The following is a 16,840-nucleotide window of genomic DNA, read 5'->3' as shown; positions in this document are numbered from 1 at the left end:
CGCGGGCGTTGCAGCTGCGCCGGGTCAGCCGCGGACGCTCCCTACGTGGGGGGGGGCGGGTCGGGGGCGGTGTTTGCAGACGGGACAGCCCGCCCCCCCAGGCATGGGGCGCTGGAGGCTGCTGCTGCGGCCCTGGGGCGGCCCATGGGGCCCGGTGAGTGGCTGGCGGGGGTGTTGCATGGCGGGTCCCCCCCCCCAGCCTCGGAGCGCGGGGCGGAGTTTGGGTCTGTTGTTTGCAAAGTTCCCAGGCCCCGGGGCAGCCGCAGCTTTGCAGGCCCGTGGCAAGGTGTAAATCTGCCGCTTTCCCAGCGTGTGGGGGTGTGAATCCGCCCCTTGTGCTGGTCGGGGGGGTGTGAATCTACCCCCCCTGCCAGCATGTGCGGGGTGGGACTCTGCCCCCTTTGCTGGCGTTTGGGGGCGTGTAGATCTGCCCCCTTTGCCGGTGTGTGTGGGGTGTGAATCTGCCCCCTTTGCCGGTGTGTGTGGGGTGTGAATGTGCCCCTTTGCCGGTGTGGGGGGCTGTCTGCTCTGTACCCGGGGTCCCCCCCCCCCGGCTGTGCTGTGTGATCCCCACTGACTCCCCCACGTGTGGATTGGCCCAGACCCCCAGTCCCAGCCTGGGCAGGGAACAAGGCTCTTTCTGGGGGGAGACAAAGGGGGGAGGCGGAGACGGCCCCTGGCTGGGGGGCAGGGCTGGGGGGTCCTCGCCTGGGGAAGCAGGGAGGAAGCCGGCTCACCAGTCTAGGGGGTTCAGGGGCCTGTGCCCCCCCCCCGGGAGCCAGGCTGGCGGCCCGTCCCCCGCTGCCTGTCAGGCCTGCGCTGTGTCTCCGAGAAGCAATAAACCCGTCTGGACTCTACTGGCTGGCGGAGTCACATCTGGTTGCTGGGGGGTGCAGGGGCGGGGGTCCCCGATGCGCCGTCACGAGGAGTGTGTGAATCTGCCCCCTTTGCCGGTGTGTGTGGGGTGTGAATCTGCCCCCTTTGCCGGAGTGTGTGGGGTGTGAATCTGCCCCCTTTGCCGGTGTGTGTGGGGTGTGAATCTGCCCCCTTTGCCGGTGTGTGTTGGGGGTGTGAATCTGCCCCCATTACCGGTGTGTGTGGGGTGTGAATCTGCCCCCTTTCCCGGTGTGTGTTGGGGGTGTGAATCTGCCCCCTTTGCCGGTGTGTGTTGGGGGTGTGAATCTGCCCCCTTTGCTGGTGTGTGTGGGGTGTGAATCTGCCCCCTTTACCGGCGTGTGGGGTGTGAATCTGCCCCCTTTCCCGGCGTGTGGGGAGTGTGAATCTGCCCCCTTTCCCGGCGTGTGTGGGGTGTGAATCTGCCCCCTTTCCCGGTGTGTGTGGGGTGTGAATCTGCCCCCTTTCCCGGCGTGTGGGGAGTGTGAATCTGCCCCCTTTACCGGTGTGTGTGGGGTGTGAATCTGCCCCCTTTCCCGGCGTGTGTGGGGTGTGAATCTGCCCCCTTTGCCGGTGTGTGGGGAGTGTGAATCTGCCCCCTTTGCCGGCGCACGGAGGTGTGAATCTGTCCTGTTTGCTGGCAGGTGGGGGCTGAATCTGCCCCTTTGCCAGTGCAGGGGTGTGAATTGTCCCTTTGCCAGTGCAGGGGTGTGAATTGTCCCTTTTGCAAGGCCCCATGCAGGCCGGGAAGGGGCTGCCGCTTTGGCCTGTTGGCGGCGCGGGTGGGAGACGGCGTGGGACCGGCCGGTGCTGCCACGCTCGCTCCGGGCCGAGGTGCCCTGGATGGCCAAGCCGTGGGGGTGCCAGTGGGGGGGCAGGGCCTGGTGCGTGGGCGGCCAGGGCCGGGGGGTGCTCTGTGCCCTCGTGCCAGTGGGGGGGGGGGCAGGGCCTGGTGCGTGGGTGGCCGGGGGGTGCTCTGTGCCCTGGTGCCAGTGGGGGGGGCAGGGCCTGGTGCGTGGGTGCTCTGTGCCCTGGTGCCAGTGGGGGGGGGGCAGGGCCTGGTGCGTGGGTGGCCGGGGGGTGCTCTGTGCCCTGGTGCCAGTGGGGGGGGCAGGGCCTGGTGCGTGGGTGGCCGGGGGGTGCCCGGGCTCTCGTGGCCACCGTGCCCCCCGGCGGCTGGTGCATGGTGCCCTGTCCTCCCCGCAGCGGGCCCCGGCCCGGCGGGCGTTCTCCTCCCCGGTGCTGCCGCGCCAGCCGGTGCCCCCGCTGGCCCAGACGCTGGAGCGGTACCTGCGCTCGCTGGAGGTGCTGGTGACGCCCGAGGAGCTGGAGGAGACCCGGCAGCTGGTGCAGGAGTTCGCGGCGCCCGGCGGGGAGGGGCAGCAGCTGCAGCAGGAGCTGGAGCACCGAGCCGCCCGCATGGAGAACTGGGTAGGGCCGGGGTGGACCCGGGGGGGGGCCCAGGAGTCCTAGGAGTGTCCCTGGAGGTCGGGGGGAGCGGGGGGGGGGAGCCCGGTGTCCTGGCCAGCTGCTGTTTCCCCCACCAGCGTCATGAGGTGGGGCCAGGTCTCAGCCTCGGGGGCAGCTGCAGGGGGGGCTGGGGTCAAATTCCCCCCCAACTCCCCCGATTCCAACCCTGCTGCGTCGTCCCCTCCCCCGGCCAGATCTCGGACTGGTGGGTGCAGAGCGCGTACCTGGAGAGCCGCCTGCCCCTCGCCGTGCACTCCAGCCCCGCCGTGGTGCTCCCCAAGCAGGACTACAGCGACTGGCGGGGGCAGCTGAGGTGGGCATCGGGGGGGGGCAGGGGGGGGCAGGTTGGGGGGGCAGGGTGAGGGGAGCTGGCAGGGCTGGGGGGGCAGGGGCTGTGGGGCAGGAGTGGGGGGCAGAGCTGGGGGGGCAGGGTGAGGGGAGCTGGCAGGGCTGGGGGGGCAGGGGCTGCGGGGCAGGAGTGGGGGGCAGAGCTGGGGGGGCAGGGTGAGGGGAGCTGGCAGGGCTGGGGGGGCAGGGTGAGGGGAGCTGGCAGGGTTGGGGGGGCAGGGGCTGTGGGGCAGGAGTGGGGGGCAGAGCTGGGGGGGCATCAGCAGGGCTGTGACTTCCCCCTCTCCCCCCCCAGGTTTGCAGCAAAGCTCATCGCGGGGGTGCTGGATTTCAAGGCTAAGATTGACCAGTAAGTCCCCCCCCCCCGCACGGGGGTCTTGTGGGGGGGGTCTCCCGGCGGAGGAGGGGCGATGCCAGACCCAGAAGCGGGGGAGGGCTGATGCTGAGCCTGTGGGGGGGCGATGCAGGGTCCTTGGGGGGCAGGTGGGTGTGACAGCGCGTTGGGGGTTCCCCGTCTCCTGCACCCCGAAATGGCACAAACAGACTGCACCAGCCAGTGGAATTGAGGGTGGTTTATTGCTCCTCCAGCACAGCGCAGCACAGATGTAATCTGGTTACAGGAACTGGGGCTAAGAGGCCTCAGTGCCCCCCCCTTGAGATAGGGGAGTCCCAGCCCCCTCCCCAGCTCCTTATCCCTGCCTTCCAGCCAGGAACTAACTAACCCTCCTCCAGCCCTGCCCCCCAGCCAAGGCAGCATCCCCCTTCCTTTGTTCCTCTCCATGGGGGGTGTCTGGCCACTGGTTCAACCAGTTTGGCCTTACCTCTGCCTAGCGAGGTTTTCCCTGCTGGGTCTTGCTCCAGACAGCAGGGGTCACCACAGCCCAGCAAGTACCCCCACTACGTCACAGTGGGAAAGGCCTGGGGGAGGGGCGATGCAGGGTCCTTGGGGGGCAGGTGGGAAAGGCCTGGGGGAGGGGCGCCGCACCCCTGGGCCGCGGAGGGGGCGGGTCTGGGGCAGGCCGGGGGGTCGCTCAGCCCCGTCTCTCACCTGCCCCCCAGGCAGACCCTGCGGGTGGAGTACCGGGGGGGCCACCCCCAGTGCATGGCGCAGTACGGCCGCCTCTTCGCCTCCTGCCGCCTGCCTGGCCCCAAGCACGACGCCCTCCTGCTGCCCCCCCCGGCGCGCCGCGGCCCCACCTTCGTCACCGTCGTCCGCAACTTCCAGGTACCCGGCCCCGGGCCCCCATCCGCCTCCGGGCCCCTCGGCCGCCCCCCGCCCCCCCCCGAACGGCCCCGGGCCCCCCTTCCGCCTCCGGGCCCCTCGGCCGCCCCCTGCCCCCCCGAACGGCCCCGGGCCCCCCATCCGCCTCCGGACCCCTCGGCCGCCCCCTGCCCCCCCGAACGGCCCCGGGCCCCCCATCCGCCTCCGGGCCCCTCGGCCGCCCCCTGCCCCCCCGAACGGCCCCGGGCCCCCCATCCGCCTCCGGACCCCTCGGCCGCCCCCTGCCCCCCCGAACGGCCCCGGGCCCCCTTCCGCCTCCGGGCCCCTCGGCCGCCCCCTGCCCCCCCGAACGGCCCCGGGCCCCCCATCCGCCTCCGGACCCCTCGGCCGCCCCCTGCCCCCCCGAACGGCCCCGGGCCCCCTTCCGCCTCCGGGCCCCTCGGCCGCCCCCTGCCCCCCCGAACGGCCCCGGGCCCCCTTCCGCCTCCGGGCCCCTCGGCCGCCCCCTGCCCCCCTGAACGGCCCCGGGCCCCCATCCGCCTCCGGGCCCCTCGGCCGCCCCCCCCCCCGAACGGCCCCGGGCCCCCCCATCCGCCTCCCGGCCCCTCGGCCGCCCCCTGCCCCTCCTGAACGGCCCCGGGCCCCCCATCCGCCTCCGGGCCCCTCGGCCGCCCCCTGCCCCCCCGAACGGCCCCGGGCCCCCCATCCGCCTCCGGGCCCCTCGGCCGCCCCCTGTCCCCCGAACGGCCCCGGGCCCCCTTCCGCCTCCCGGCCCCTCGGCCGCCCCCTGCCCCCCCGAATGGCCCCGGGCCCCCTTCCGCCTCCGGGCCCCTCGGCCGCCCCCTGCCCCCCTGAACGGCCCCGGGCCCCCATCCGCCTCCGGGCCCCTCGGCCGCCCCCCCCGAACGGCCCCGGGCCCCCCCATCCGCCTCCCGGCCCCTCGGCCGCCCCCTGCCCCTCCTGAACGGCCCCGGGCCCCCCATCCGCCTCCGGGCCCCTCGGCCGCCCCCTGCCCCCTGCCCCCCCGAACGGCCCCGGGCCCCCCATCCGCCTCCGGGCCCCTCGGCCGCCCCCCGCCCCCCCAAACGGCCCCAGGCCCCCCCTTCCGCCTCCAGGCCCCTCGGCCGCCCCCCGCCCCCCCTGGCCCCGGGCCCCCCTTCCGCCTCCGGGCCCCTCGGCCGCCCCCTGCCCCCCCCTGAACGGCCCCGGGCCCCCCCATCCGCCTCCAGGCCCCTCGGCCACCCCCTGCCCCCCCCGGAACGGCCCCGGGCCTCCCCATCCGCCTCCGGGCCCCTCGGCCGCCCCCTGCCCCCCCAACAGCCCCCGGCCTCCGGGCCCCTCGGCCACCCCCTGCCCCCCCCCCGAACGGCCCCAGGCCCCCCCATCTGCCTCCAGGCCCCTCAACCACCCCCTGCCCCCCCGACAGCCCCCAGCCTCCGGGCCGCTCGGCCCCCCTGCTCCCCCCGAACGGCCCTGGACCCCCCATCCGCCTCCGGGCCCCTCAGCCGCTCCCTGCCCCCCCGACAGCCCCCGGCCTCCGGGCCCCTCGGCCGCCCCCTGCCCCCCCTGAACGGCCCCAGGCCCCCCCCATCCGCCTCCAGGCCCCTCAGCCGCCCCCCGGGACAGGTCCTGGGCCCTCCCATCTACCTTCCACCCCCGGGACAGCCCCCAGCTCCCGGCCCCCCTATCCACCCCCTGGCCCCTCCTCTGCCTCCCGCCCCCCCGGGACAGCCCCCAGCTCCGGGCCCCCCTATCCACCCCCTGGCCCCTCCTCTGCCTCCCGCCCCCCCGGGACAGCCCCCAGCTCCCGGCCCCCCTATCCACACCCTGGTCCCTCATCTGCCTCCCGCCCCCCCCCAGGACAGCCCCGGGCCCACCAGGGCTGTGCTTGCTCGGGGGTCTCCTGGAAACCATGCCCCCCACCCCCGCAGCTCCCTACCCCCCTCAGCCCTAACTGGCCCTGTGCGTGGGATTCTCGGGGCGGGGGGTGAGCCTGTGGGGGGGGAACAGCTTTGGGGCTTCCAGGGCAGGTGGGATGCCTGGAGGCGTGTGCAGGGTCTGTGACTTGGGGAGTCCCTGGGGGCCATTGGGGGGGTACCAGGGCCCCATCTGGGGAGGTTCCTTGGGGCCGTGGGGGGCCCCAGGGCTGTGCGGGTCCGTGGGGGGTTTTGGGGGGGCCCCCGGGGCCGCAGGGTGACCCGCGGCCCCCCCCAGTTTTTCCGGCTGGAGGTGTACAACAGCGACGGGACCCCGCTCACGGTGGACCAGCTGCACCTGCAGCTGCAGCGCATCCGGGCCCAGTCGTGGAAGACGGACAAGGAGCCGCTGGGGGTGCTGACCAGCGACCACCGGCACACCTGGGGCCGGGCCTACAGCACCCTCATGAGAGGTACGGGTGGGGCCCCGGCCTCGAGGACCTGGCGGGGGGGGTCAATGATGTAAGGAGGAGGGACTTCCTGCTTTGGGCGGGATTAGAGGAGACCCTGTGTCGAAGGGGGAAGCTGCGAGGGGGCGGGACTTCCTGCTTTGGGCGGGGCTAGAGGAGACCCAGTGTCGAAGGGGGAAGCTGCGAGGGGGTGGGACTTCCTGCTTTGGGCGGGATTAGAGGAGACCCTGTCTCGAAGGGGGAAGCTGCGAGGGGGCGGGACTTCCTGCTTTGGGCGGGGCTAGAGGAGACCCTGTCTCGAAGGGGGAGGCTGCGAGGGGGCGGGACTTCCTGCTTTGGGCGGGGCTAGAGGAGACCCAGTGTCAAAGGGGGAGGCTGTGACGGGGTGGGACTTCCTGCTTTGGGCGGGGCTAGAGGAGACCCAGTGTCGAAGGGGGAGGCTGCGAGGGGGCGGGACTTCCTGCTTTGGGCAGGGCTAGAGGGGACCCAGCAGAGAAGGGGGAGGCTGCGAGGGGACGGGACTTCCTGCTTTGGGCAGGGCAGGAGGAGACCCAGTGTCGAAGGGGGAGGCTGTGACGGGGTGGGACTTCCTGCTTTGGGCGGGGCTAGAGGGATCTATTGGAGAAGGGGGTGGCTGCGAGGGGCAGGGCTAGAGGGGACCCAGCAGAGAAGGGAGAGGCTGCGAGGGGGCGGGGCTGATTCCGCCATTGTCCCGCCCCCAGACCGGCTGAACCGGGAGTCAGCCCGCTGCATCCAGCGCAGCCTCTTCACCGTCTGCCTGGACGCCCCGGTGCTGAAGGTGTCGGACGAGCACTACCACAGCCGCCTGGCCGCCCAGATGCTGCACGGCGGCGGCAGCTACTCCAACAGCGGCAACCGCTGGTTTGACAAGTCCCTGCAGGTGAGGCGGGGGCGGGACTTCCTGCTTTGCTGGCTGACGGGTGGGACTTCCTGTTTTGGCATAAGTATATATGTGGCAGGGGCAAGATGATGCTTCCTGTTCTGGGATTATTGTGGAAGGGGAGAGGCGGGATTTCCTGTTCTGGGATTATTGTGGAAGGGGAGAGGCGGGATTTCCTGTTCTGGGATTATTGTCCAATGGGAGAGGCGGGATTTCCTGTCCCCAGGCCTGACCCCACACTTTCTCTCCTTCCTTGTCCCCAGTTCATCATAGGGGAGGACGGCGTTTGTGGGGTGTTGTACGAACAGGCCGTGGTTGACGGGTCCCCCGTGGCTACCATCATCGACCACGTCCTCGATTACTGGTAACCCCTAAACTAGGGTTTTCAGGGCGCCCCAGGTCAATCCACAGAGCCACCATGGGTGGGGGGAGCCAATGGACACAGAGACGGGGGGTTCCATCTCCCAACAAGGGGGCCCCCCAACGTTCCCCTGAATTAGAGAGTCTCTTAAAATGGAGAGAAGGGAAACATTTGGGGTTTCCTCTCCCCACAAGGCAGGGCCCCTCATTGGCCCATGCTGGGGCTTCACAAAGTGGGGTGGAGGAGTCACCCTTCCCCATGGGATGTCATTTCCTGCCCCCCAAATTACACCTGTGTGGGGAGGTAATTAGAGCCCTGCGCATGGTAGGCAGCAGCCCCGATGCCCCATTTCTGCTCTGTGGTGGGGGGACCTGTGTGGGGTGGGAAGTGGGAGGGGGTGGATTTGGAGTGAGGGATCCGCTTTTACCACCTCTGTGGGGCTGGAGTAGACGGGAGGGGGAAAGGGGTGGGACTTCCTGCTTGGGGAATGCAGAAAGGGGTGGGACCTTTTGCTTAGGGGAAGGAGGGGGGCAGGCTGAGGGGCAGGGCATCCAACCTGGGAGGTTGTTTTGGGGCCTCAGAGACCTGCCCCGGCGTGGTGAGCTTCAGGGGGGCCCGATCCTCCTTGTCTAACCCCCGGCTCCCTGGGGTCTCTTCAGCAAGGACCCCGACACGGCGCGCGCCCCCATGACGCCCTTACCCCTGCCCCCCAAGCTGTACTTCTACATCACCTCCGAGATCAAGTGGGACATCGAGCGAGCCAAACAGAACCTGGACATGTGAGAGCCCATGGGAGGAGGGGAGTGGGGGGGCTGTAGGGTTCAGGGGGTGGGGAAGAAGCTCATAGGGGCGTGGGGTGGCTGTGGGGGTGAAGGGCTTCGAGGGTGAGGGAGTGCTAGTGGGGGGTGAGGGGCTAGGAGGGGTGGGGGGCTGTAGGGTGCAGGGGGTGCTAGTGGGGGGTGAGGGGCTAGGAAGGGTGGGGGGCTGTAGGGTGCAGGGAGTGCTAGTGGGGGGTGAGGGGCTAGGAGGGGTGGGGGGGCTGTGGGGGTGAGGGGCTAGGAGGGGTGGGGGGCTGTAGGGTGCAGGGGGTGCTAGTGGGGGGTGAGGGGCTAGGGGGGGGAAGGGTGGGGGGGCTGTAGGGGTGCAGGGAGTGCTAGTGGGGGGTGAGGGGCTAGGAGGGGTGGGGGGGCTGTGGGGGTGAGGGGCTAGGAAGGGTGGGGGGGCTGTGGGGTGCAGGGGGTGCTAGTGGGGGGTGAGGGGCTAGGAAGGGTGGGGGTGCTGTGGGGTGCAGGGGGTGCTAGTGGGGGGTGAGGGGCTAGGAAGGGTGGGGGAGCTGTGGGGTGCAGGGGGTGCTAGTGGGGGGTGAGGGGCTAGGAAGGGTGGGGGGGCTGTGGGGTGCAGGGGGTGCTAGTGGGGGGTGAGGGGCTAGGAAGGGTGGGGGGGCTGTGGGGTGCAGGGGGTGCTAGTGGGGGGTGAGGGGCTAGGAAGGGTGGGGGGGCTGTGGGGTGCAGGGGGTGCTAGTGGGGGGTGAGGGGCTAGGAAGGGTGGGGGGGCTGTGGGGTGCAGGGGGTGCTAGTGGGGGGTGAGGGGCTAGGAAGGGTGGGGGGGCTGTGGGGTGCAGGGGGTGCTAGTGGGGGGTGAGGGGCTAGGAAGGGTGGGGGGGCTGTGGGGTGCAGGGGGTGCTAGTGGGGGGTGAGGGGCTAGGAAGGGTGGGGGGGCTGTGGGGTGCAGGGGGTGCTAGTGGGGGGTGAGGGGCTGGAGGGGGGTCCCACTCCCCCATCTAACGTCTGTCTCCCCCCAGCCTGATCACCGACCTGGACATCTGCTGTTTCACCTTCCGGGGGTTCGGGCGGGGGCTCCCCAAGCGCTGGGGGCTGCGCCCCGACTCCCTCCTGCAGGTGGCGCTGCAGCTGGCCTACTACAGGTGGGCGGGGCCGGGGCAAGGGGCGGGGCGGGGGGCAGCCCCAAGAGTCACTGCAGCCAGGGGGCAGGGTGGGGGCAGGGCGAAGCGGGGGGGCCCCTCTGTGTGGGGCTGACCCCTGCCTCCCCCCAGGACCCACGGCTCCCTCTGCGCCACCAACGAGGTGGCGTCTCTGCGCCGCTTCCACCTGGGCCGGACGGACGTCGTGCGCCCCGCCGCCCCCCCCGTGCTGCGCCTGGCCCGCGCCATGGACGCGCCCGACAGCCAGGTACCGCCCCCCCAGGCCCCCCCCGGCCAGGTACCGCCCCCCCCCCCCCCCGTGCTGCGCCTGGCCCGCGCCATGGACGCGCCCGACAGCCAGGTACCGCCCCCCCCCCCCCCCCCCCCCCCCCACGGCCAGGTACCGGCCCCCCCGCCCCCCCGGCCCCAGGTACCGCCCCCCCCGCCCCCCCCGCGCCCCCCCCCCCACGGCCAGGTACCGCCCCCCCCGCCCCCCCGGCCAGGTACCGCCCCCCCCCCCACGGCCAGGTACCGCCCCCCCCCCCCGTGCTGCGCCTGGCCCGCGCCATGGACGCGCCCGACAGCCAGGTACCGCCCGCCCCGCCCCCCCCCCCCCCCCCCCGGCCAGGTACCGCCCCCCCCCCCGGCCAGGTGCCGCCCCCCCCCCGTGCTGCGCCTGGCCCGCGCCATGGACGCGCCCGACAGCCAGGTACCGCCCCCCCCGCGCCCCACGGCCAGGTACCGCCCCCCCCCCCACGCCCCACGGCCAGGTACCGCCCCCTCCATGGCCAGGTACCGCCCCCTCCATGGCCAGGTACTGCCCCCCCCACGCACCCAGGTACCGCCCCTCCCGCGCCCCACGGCCAGGTACCACCCCCCCCCCCCCCCCGTGCCACCCCCCCACGCCCCCCGGCCAGGTGCCGCCCCCCGGCCAGGTACCGCCCCCCCCTGCGTCCTACAGCCAGGTACCACCCCCCCCACGCCCCACGGCCAGGTACCGCCCCCCCCCCCCCCACGGCCAGGTACCGCCCCCCCCCCCGCCCCACAGCCAGGTACAACCCTCCCGCACCTCATGGCTAAGTACTGCCACACCCCACAGCCAGGTACCACCCCCCCCCCCCTGTGCCTCACCGGCCAGGTACTGCCCCTCTAAACCCCCCGTCCCCACAACCTGGCTTCCTCCTGCTCCATCACTGCCCCCCCCCCCATGCCTGGTGTCCTGCTTCACCCGCCCTGCACTTACCCCCCCCGTATCATCCCTGCCCCCCGCTCTGCCCTCCAGCCCCTGCTGAACTGCCCCCCCCCCCCCCCCGCAGGACGAGGAGACGCTGTTCCTGCTGAAGGCAGCTGTGGAGTCTCAGAGCGCCCGGACCGAGCAGGTGAGAACCTCCCCCCCCCCCCCCCCCAGGCCCCACGTGTGCCCCACATGGGGGCGGTGCTGGGAGGAGGGGGGGCCAGGCCGGGCCTCCCCATGAAGGGGTGGGACTGGGAGGTGGGGTTGGGGGGGCGGGGCTGGGGGGCGGGGCGGGACCCAGGCATCCGAGTGACCCCTCCCTCCACAGGTGCTGGCAGGGCAGGGCATCGACCGGCACCTGCTGGGGCTGAAGCTGGAGGCCATCGGGGACGGGCAGCGGGTGCCCGACATCTTCATGGACACGGCCTACGCCATCGCCACGCACTGCCGGCTGCTCACCGGCCAGGTACTGCCCCACGGCCTGCCCCACGGCCTGCCCCACGGCGCCCCCACGCCATCGCCACGCACTGCCGGCTGCTCACCAGCCAGGTACCCCCCCCCCCATGGCCTGCCCCACGGCGCCCCCACGCCATCGCCACGCACTGCCGGCTGCTCACCGGCCAGGTACTGCCCCACGGCCTGCCCCACGGCGCCCCCACGCCATCGCCACGCACTGCCGGCTGCTCACCAGCCAGGTACCCCCCCCCATGGCCTGCCCCATGGCGCCCCCACGCCATCGCCACGCACTGCCGGCTGCTCACCGGCCAGGTACTGCCCCACGGCCTGCCCCACGGCGCCCCCATGCCATCGCCACGCACTACCGGCTGCTCACCGGCCAGGTACTGCCCCACGGCCTGCCCCACGGCGCCCCCACGCCGTCGCCACGCACTGCCGGCTGCTCACCCTCTGCCACAGAGCTGTTCCCTGGTTACATCCCCCATTCTCCAGCTCCCCCCTGTGCCCTTGCCTCACCCCCATGGCTGCTCCTGCCCCACAACTAACACCCCTTCCCTCCTCTGTCCCCGCCCGAGTGGAGGGGGCTTGTCATGGGGCATGGGGGAACACCAGGCCCTGCCCCCCATCTGCAGCCAGAGGGGACTCTCAGGCGGCAGGTAGAAGAGAAGGGCTATTGGGTCCCAGGGTCACGGCGTCGCCCAGACTTCTTGTTGCAGGAGCAGCCGGCAGGGCCCAGCCTGGGGAGGGGCCCAGAGCCGGGCCCAGCCTGGGGAGGGGCCCAGAGCCGGGCCCAGCCTGGGGAGGGGGGCCCAGAGCCGGGCCCAGCCTGGGGAGGGGGCCCAGAGCCGGGCCCAGCCTGGGGAGGGGGGCCCAGAGCCAGGCCCCACCTGCCCCCCCCCTCCTGGCCAGCTCGGCTCCCTCCTCCCCCAGCCAGCGGAAAACCAACTCCCACCCCCAGCCACAGCCCCGAGGCTGCCCCCCCCCGCTTCGTCCTGCTTCTCTGCCCCCCCCCATTCCCCAGTGTTACCTGCTGTCCCCTGGGCCTCAGGCCTGAGAGACTGAGCCTCCTTCCCCAGCGAGTCCTGCCCCCCCCCGTCCAGAGACTGCGGCCGGGCCCGGGGAAACTGAGGCAGGGAGACACGCACCGGGCAGGCGGGTCACCCGCAGCCCCGCACGGCAAGCAGGGGGAACGCAGGGACTCCGAGCGTGACCAGGGTCCCCACCGTGGCACCGGCTTCCCTGCGCCGCCGGCAGTAGTGGGCTGTTATCCCGGGCAGCCGAGGTTGTGGGCACGGGGGGGGCCGAGCCGGGGAGGCGGCTACTGACTGCAGCCCCCCCTCCCCTCCGCCCCAGGTGGCTTCGCGGGCCGACTGCCTCATGGTCTACGGGCCGCAGGTGCCGGACGGCTACGGCGTCTGCTACAACCCGCTGGACGCCCACGTCAACTTCGCCATCACGGCCTTCAACTGCTGCCGGGAGACCCACGCCCAGCGCCTGGCCCACGCCCTGCAGGGGGTGCTGGGCCAGCTCGCCCGCCTGCTGGCCGCGGGTCCGGAGGGCACCGGGGGGGAGGCGCAGGCCTGAGCCCCCCGCCAGCCTGCACTCCGCCAGCCCGGCTCCCCCCACCCCCTCTGCTCCGGCGCCTCCCCTCCCCCGCACACTCCGCCGCTGGGGGGCCAAATCTAACTTATTTTCGGACAGACGGAAAATCAATAAAGTGTCGCACTGAGATTCGTAACTCCCCGGTGTCTGGCTCTGTCCACGGGGGGGGGGGGGGGGGCGCCTCCCTCCATAGCCTTTGTCCAGCCTTTTCACAGTCGTTGTGATGGGGGGGAGGCCGTCATCCCGAAATTCCCATCCCACCTGGGAAACTGAGGCACGCCCGCAGGCCAGTGGAAATCCCACACGTCATAACAGGGAATGGCATCTGAGCCTCCTACATCCCATCCTGCTGCGGGGTGGGGTGGGGGGAAGGGGGGGTGCACCATGCTCCTTCTCATCTGTTCCATCCCTGTGCATATTTTCCCAGCCGTGTGCGGGATCAATTTTGTTCTGTGCGCCAAAGGTCATGTAAATGGGCACCACCCTTACGAACCCCCACCCCACCCAGCTGTGGCTCTGCCAATGGGCGGGGTGGCCTTGGGCTTTCTTCGGCCGGGACTCGGCAGCGCGTGAGGGGCGGGTTGGCGCTTTGTTATCGTAGGGTCTCCTGTGAGCGACGGGGCGGGGGGCACCCTGGTTTGTGACTGTGCAGTTGCAGGGCTGGTTTATTGCAATTTTCGGGGGCGGTTCAGGGTTTTGGCTGGTGGGTAACCACCCGGAGGGCAGGGGTCTGGCATGGGGAGAGCCCCCCACCTCTGCCCCGCTCCCTGCCCCCTAGGGCCGTGGGGCAGCCCTGCCTGCCAGGGGAGAGCCCCCCGCCTCTGCCCCACTCCCTGCCCCCTAGGGCCATGGGGCAGCCCTGCCTGCCAGGGGAGAGCCCCCCGCCTCTGCCCCCTAGGGCCGTGGGGCAGCCCTGCCTCCCAGGGGAGAGCCCCCCGCTGCCTCTGCCCCACTCCCTGCCCCCTAGGGCCATGGGGCAGCCCTGGCTGCCAGGGGAGCCCCCCCGCCCCGCTCTCTGTCCCCTAGCGCCCCCTAGGGCCATGGGGCAGTCCTGCCTGCCAGGGGAGAGCCCCCCGCCCCGCTCCCTGTCCCCTAGCGCCCCCTGGGGCCATGGGGCAGTCCTGGCTGCCAGGGGAGCCCCCCCCGCCCCGCCCCCTGTCCCCTAGCGCCCCCTGGGGCCATGGGGCAGTCCTGGCTGCCAGGGGAGCCCCCCCCGCCCCGCCCCCTGTCCCCTAGCGCCCCCTGGGGCCATGGGGCAGCCCTGGCTGCCAGGGGAGAGCCCCCCCGCCCCGCTCCCTGTCCCTTAGCGCCCCCTGGGGCCATGGGGCAGCCCTGCCTGCCAGGGGAGCCCCCCCCCCCGCCCCGCTCCCTGTCCCCTAGCGCCCCCTGGGGCCATGGGGCAGCCCTGCCTGCCAGGGGAGCCGCCCCGCCCCCTGTCCCCTAGCGCCCCCTAGGGCCATGGGGCAGCCCTGCCTGCCGTGAGCCAGGCCGGCGGGGAACACGCCCACCCGTGTGATGAGCTGGGCCGGTCTCGGCGTTAGGGACCGGCGGGAAACAACCGGCCCGGAGCGGACACGCCAGTCTGCGGGCAGAGCTCCGAGCCCGGGCGGGGGGCGGGAGTGGGGGTCGGGGGAGGTGGAGGCGCGGTGGGGGAGGGGGGCGGAGTGGGGGGGGACTGGGGGAGCCTTTTGACACCGCCCCCTCGTTGCCCCTGTTGTTCCAGGTCTCCGCAGCTCCGGGGGGGGGCGGGTCCCGCCGGGGGGGGGGGATCCGGGTCTGACTTGGGGGTCCGGGTCCCGGCTGGGGCGGGGGGGGGGGCTGGGGGGGGGGGGAATCCGGGTCCCGGCTGGGGGGGGAGCTGGTGACGCTGCTCCCCCCCCCCCCCCCCGAGCCCGGTTGCTTCGCAGTAGCAGCAGAGCGCGGATCGCTCGGTCCCCGCAGCGAGATGAGCAGCGAGAAATCAGGTGCGCGGCGGAGGGGGGGGGGCGCGGGGGGAAAGGGGCAGGGGACGGGGGGCGGGGGACACATGTGGGGCAGGGGGAGCGGGGCAGGTGGGGGGAAGCGGGCACGGGAGGTGGGGGAAGGGATGGCCACGGGGGCGGGTGGTGGAGCAGGTTTGGGGGAGGAGCTGGGCGCATAGGGGGCAGGTGTGGGGGGGCACGGGGGGGCGGTGAGCGAGGTGCGGGGGCGCTGGTGTGTGGAGTGCTGGGGCTGGAGGGTGGGGACAGGATACGTGGAAATGGAGATGGGGCAGGTGTGTGTGTGGGGGCAGGGATGGAGGTGTGTGTGGGGGGAAGGAGGCAGGTGTGTGGGGGCAGGGATGAGGGTGGGGGCAGGTGTGTGTGGGGGGCGGGAATGGGGGTGGGGGCAGGTGTGGGGGGGCAGGGATGGGGGTGGGGGCAGGTGTGTGTGTGGGGCGGGAATGGGGGTGGGGGCAGGTGTGTGTGTGGGGCAGGGATGGGGGGGGGTGGGGGCAGGGTGTGTGTGGGGGGGGAGGGGTGGGGAGAAGGGGCAGGGGGCTGTGGGGGATGGGGGAGGGTGGAGAAGGGGCAGGGGGCAGGGAGGGCAGGTGTATGCAGGGCAGGGGCAGAACAAGGCTGGGGATGGGGGCAGTGGGCATGGGGGAGGGTTTGCACTGATGGGGGAAGGGGCAGCTGGGAGGGGGCAGGGGGAGCAGAGATGGGGATGGAGCTGTGAAGGATTTGGGGGGCAGAGGAGCTGTGTAGGGGTGGGGGCAGAGGTGGGGGCAGAGGTGCTGTGGAGGAGTGGGGGCCAGAGGCAGGGGAGCCGTGAAGGGGTGGGGCCAGAGGCAGGGGAGCCGTGAAGGGGTGGGGCCAGAGGAGCCGTGAAGGGGTGGGGGGCAGAGGTGGGGGGCGGAGGAGCCGTGAAGGGGTGGGGGGCGGAGGAGCCGTGAAGGGGTGGGGGGCAGAGGTGGGGGGCAGAGGAGCAGTGAAGGGGTGGGGGGCAGAGGAGCTGTGAAGGGGTGGGGGGCAGAGGTGGGGGGCGGAGGAGCTGTGAAGGGGTGGGGGGCAGAGGTGGGGGGCGGAGGAGCCGTGAAGGGGTGGGGGGCAGAGGTGGGGGGCGGAGGAGCCGTGAAGGGGTGGGGGGCAGAGGAGCTGTGAAGGGGTGGGGGGCAGAGGTGGGGGGCGGAGGAGCCGTGAAGCGGTGGGGGGCAGAGGAGCTGTGAAGGGGTGGGGGGCAGAGGTGGGGGGCGGAGGAGCAGTGAAGGGGTGGGGGGCAGAGGAGCCGTGAAGGGGTGGGGGGCAGAGGTGGGGGGCGGAGGAGCTGTGAAGGGGTGGGGGGCAGAGGTGGGGGGCGGAGGAGCCGTGAAGGGGTGGGGGGCAGAGGTGGGGGGCGGAGGAGCTGTGAAGGGGTGGGGGGCAGAGGTGGGGGGCAGAGGAGCAGTGAAGGGGTGGGGGGCAGAGGAGCCGTGAAGGGGTGGGGGGCAGAGGTGGGGGGCGGAGGAGCAGTGAAGGGGAGCCCTTCACCAGTTCAGCCATTGTAGCCCCTTGTGCCCTGAGCTGCAGCCGGGCGGGAGACCCTGGCGGGGGCAGGAGCCCCCCGGCTCAGTGGCCCCCGGGGCACCTCCCCTCCCGATGCTGCTGGCCCTCGGCCCGGCTGCGTTGGCCTGGCTCCCTCTGCTCCCACCCCAACCCACCGGCTCCGCGTCCAGGACCCGCCTGGCCGGCACTTCCCGGGGCCTGTCTCCTCCGCGGCGCTTTGGGGTGTCCCCCAGTCGCTCAGAACGGTAGGAATTAGTGGCGGGCCCAGAACCAAGCCTCCCTCTGATCGTTCCCGTCCATGTGTGGAATAAATGCTGTGCCGTGCACCGAGGCGCATGCGGCGTGCACCACCACCAGACACGCAAACCCAGCTGCAGGCACTGCGAATCAGCGGGGGTGCCGTCAGACTCTTTCCTCCGGGGGGGCCCAGTTTCCAGCCAGAACAGATCCTGCGGCCCCCGAGGGAACCCGCCCGCCGGACGGAGGGTTCCCTGTGTACCCTGTATCTCGCGAGCTCGCGATTCCGCTGGGTGCAGCGAAGT

The 16,840-nt window shown here is 72.7% G+C and overlaps 1 protein-coding gene across 4 annotated transcripts; it reads left to right on the top strand.

The window, feature by feature from the left end:
- LOC149522029 (carnitine O-acetyltransferase-like) lies at positions 1 to 13,034 on the top strand. 4 transcript variants are annotated; one of them, XM_089771625.1, is made up of 15 exons: positions 1 to 154; positions 2,101 to 2,325; positions 2,559 to 2,677; positions 3,008 to 3,061; positions 3,772 to 3,937; positions 6,149 to 6,323; positions 7,043 to 7,221; positions 7,485 to 7,585; positions 8,242 to 8,361; positions 9,384 to 9,506; positions 9,636 to 9,771; positions 10,820 to 10,882; positions 11,066 to 11,286; positions 11,362 to 11,576; positions 12,547 to 13,034. In XM_089771625.1, the coding sequence occupies exons 1-15, from the start codon at positions 104 to 106 to the stop codon at positions 13,017 to 13,019; spliced, it is 2,421 nt and encodes an 806-aa protein (XP_089627751.1). In that variant the 5' UTR covers positions 1 to 103; the 3' UTR covers positions 13,020 to 13,034. The 4 variants fall into 4 exon arrangements, with proteins under 4 accessions (XP_089627751.1, XP_089627752.1, XP_089627754.1 ...); XM_089771626.1 differs by having other exon boundaries at positions 11,362 to 11,505; positions 12,547 to 12,931; XM_089771627.1 differs by lacking the exon at positions 1 to 154 and adding an exon at positions 1,809 to 1,824 and having other exon boundaries at positions 1,997 to 2,325.
- Positions 13,035 to 16,840: the final 3,806 nt, after the last annotated feature.

The sequence above is a fragment of the Pelodiscus sinensis genome, chromosome 19 (genome assembly GCF_052426305.1).
Source record: "Pelodiscus sinensis isolate ZL-2025 chromosome 19, ASM5242630v1, whole genome shotgun sequence".
Lineage (NCBI taxonomy): Eukaryota > Metazoa > Chordata > Testudines > Trionychidae > Pelodiscus > Pelodiscus sinensis.
Note: the sequence above shows the minus strand (reverse complement) of the source record. Positions and strands in the feature narration are given on the sequence as shown.

Excerpts from the sequence above, each read along its gene's own strand:
- LOC149522029 (XM_089771627.1), top strand. Across the intron at positions 3,938-6,148 it reads CCGTCGTCCGCAACTTCCAG|TTTTTCCGGCTGGAGGTGTA; the intron begins GTACCCGGCCCC and ends GGCCCCCCCCAG. Across the intron at positions 11,577-12,546 it reads ACCGGCTGCTCACCGGCCAG|GTGGCTTCGCGGGCCGACTG; the intron begins GTACTGCCCCAC and ends CCTCCGCCCCAG.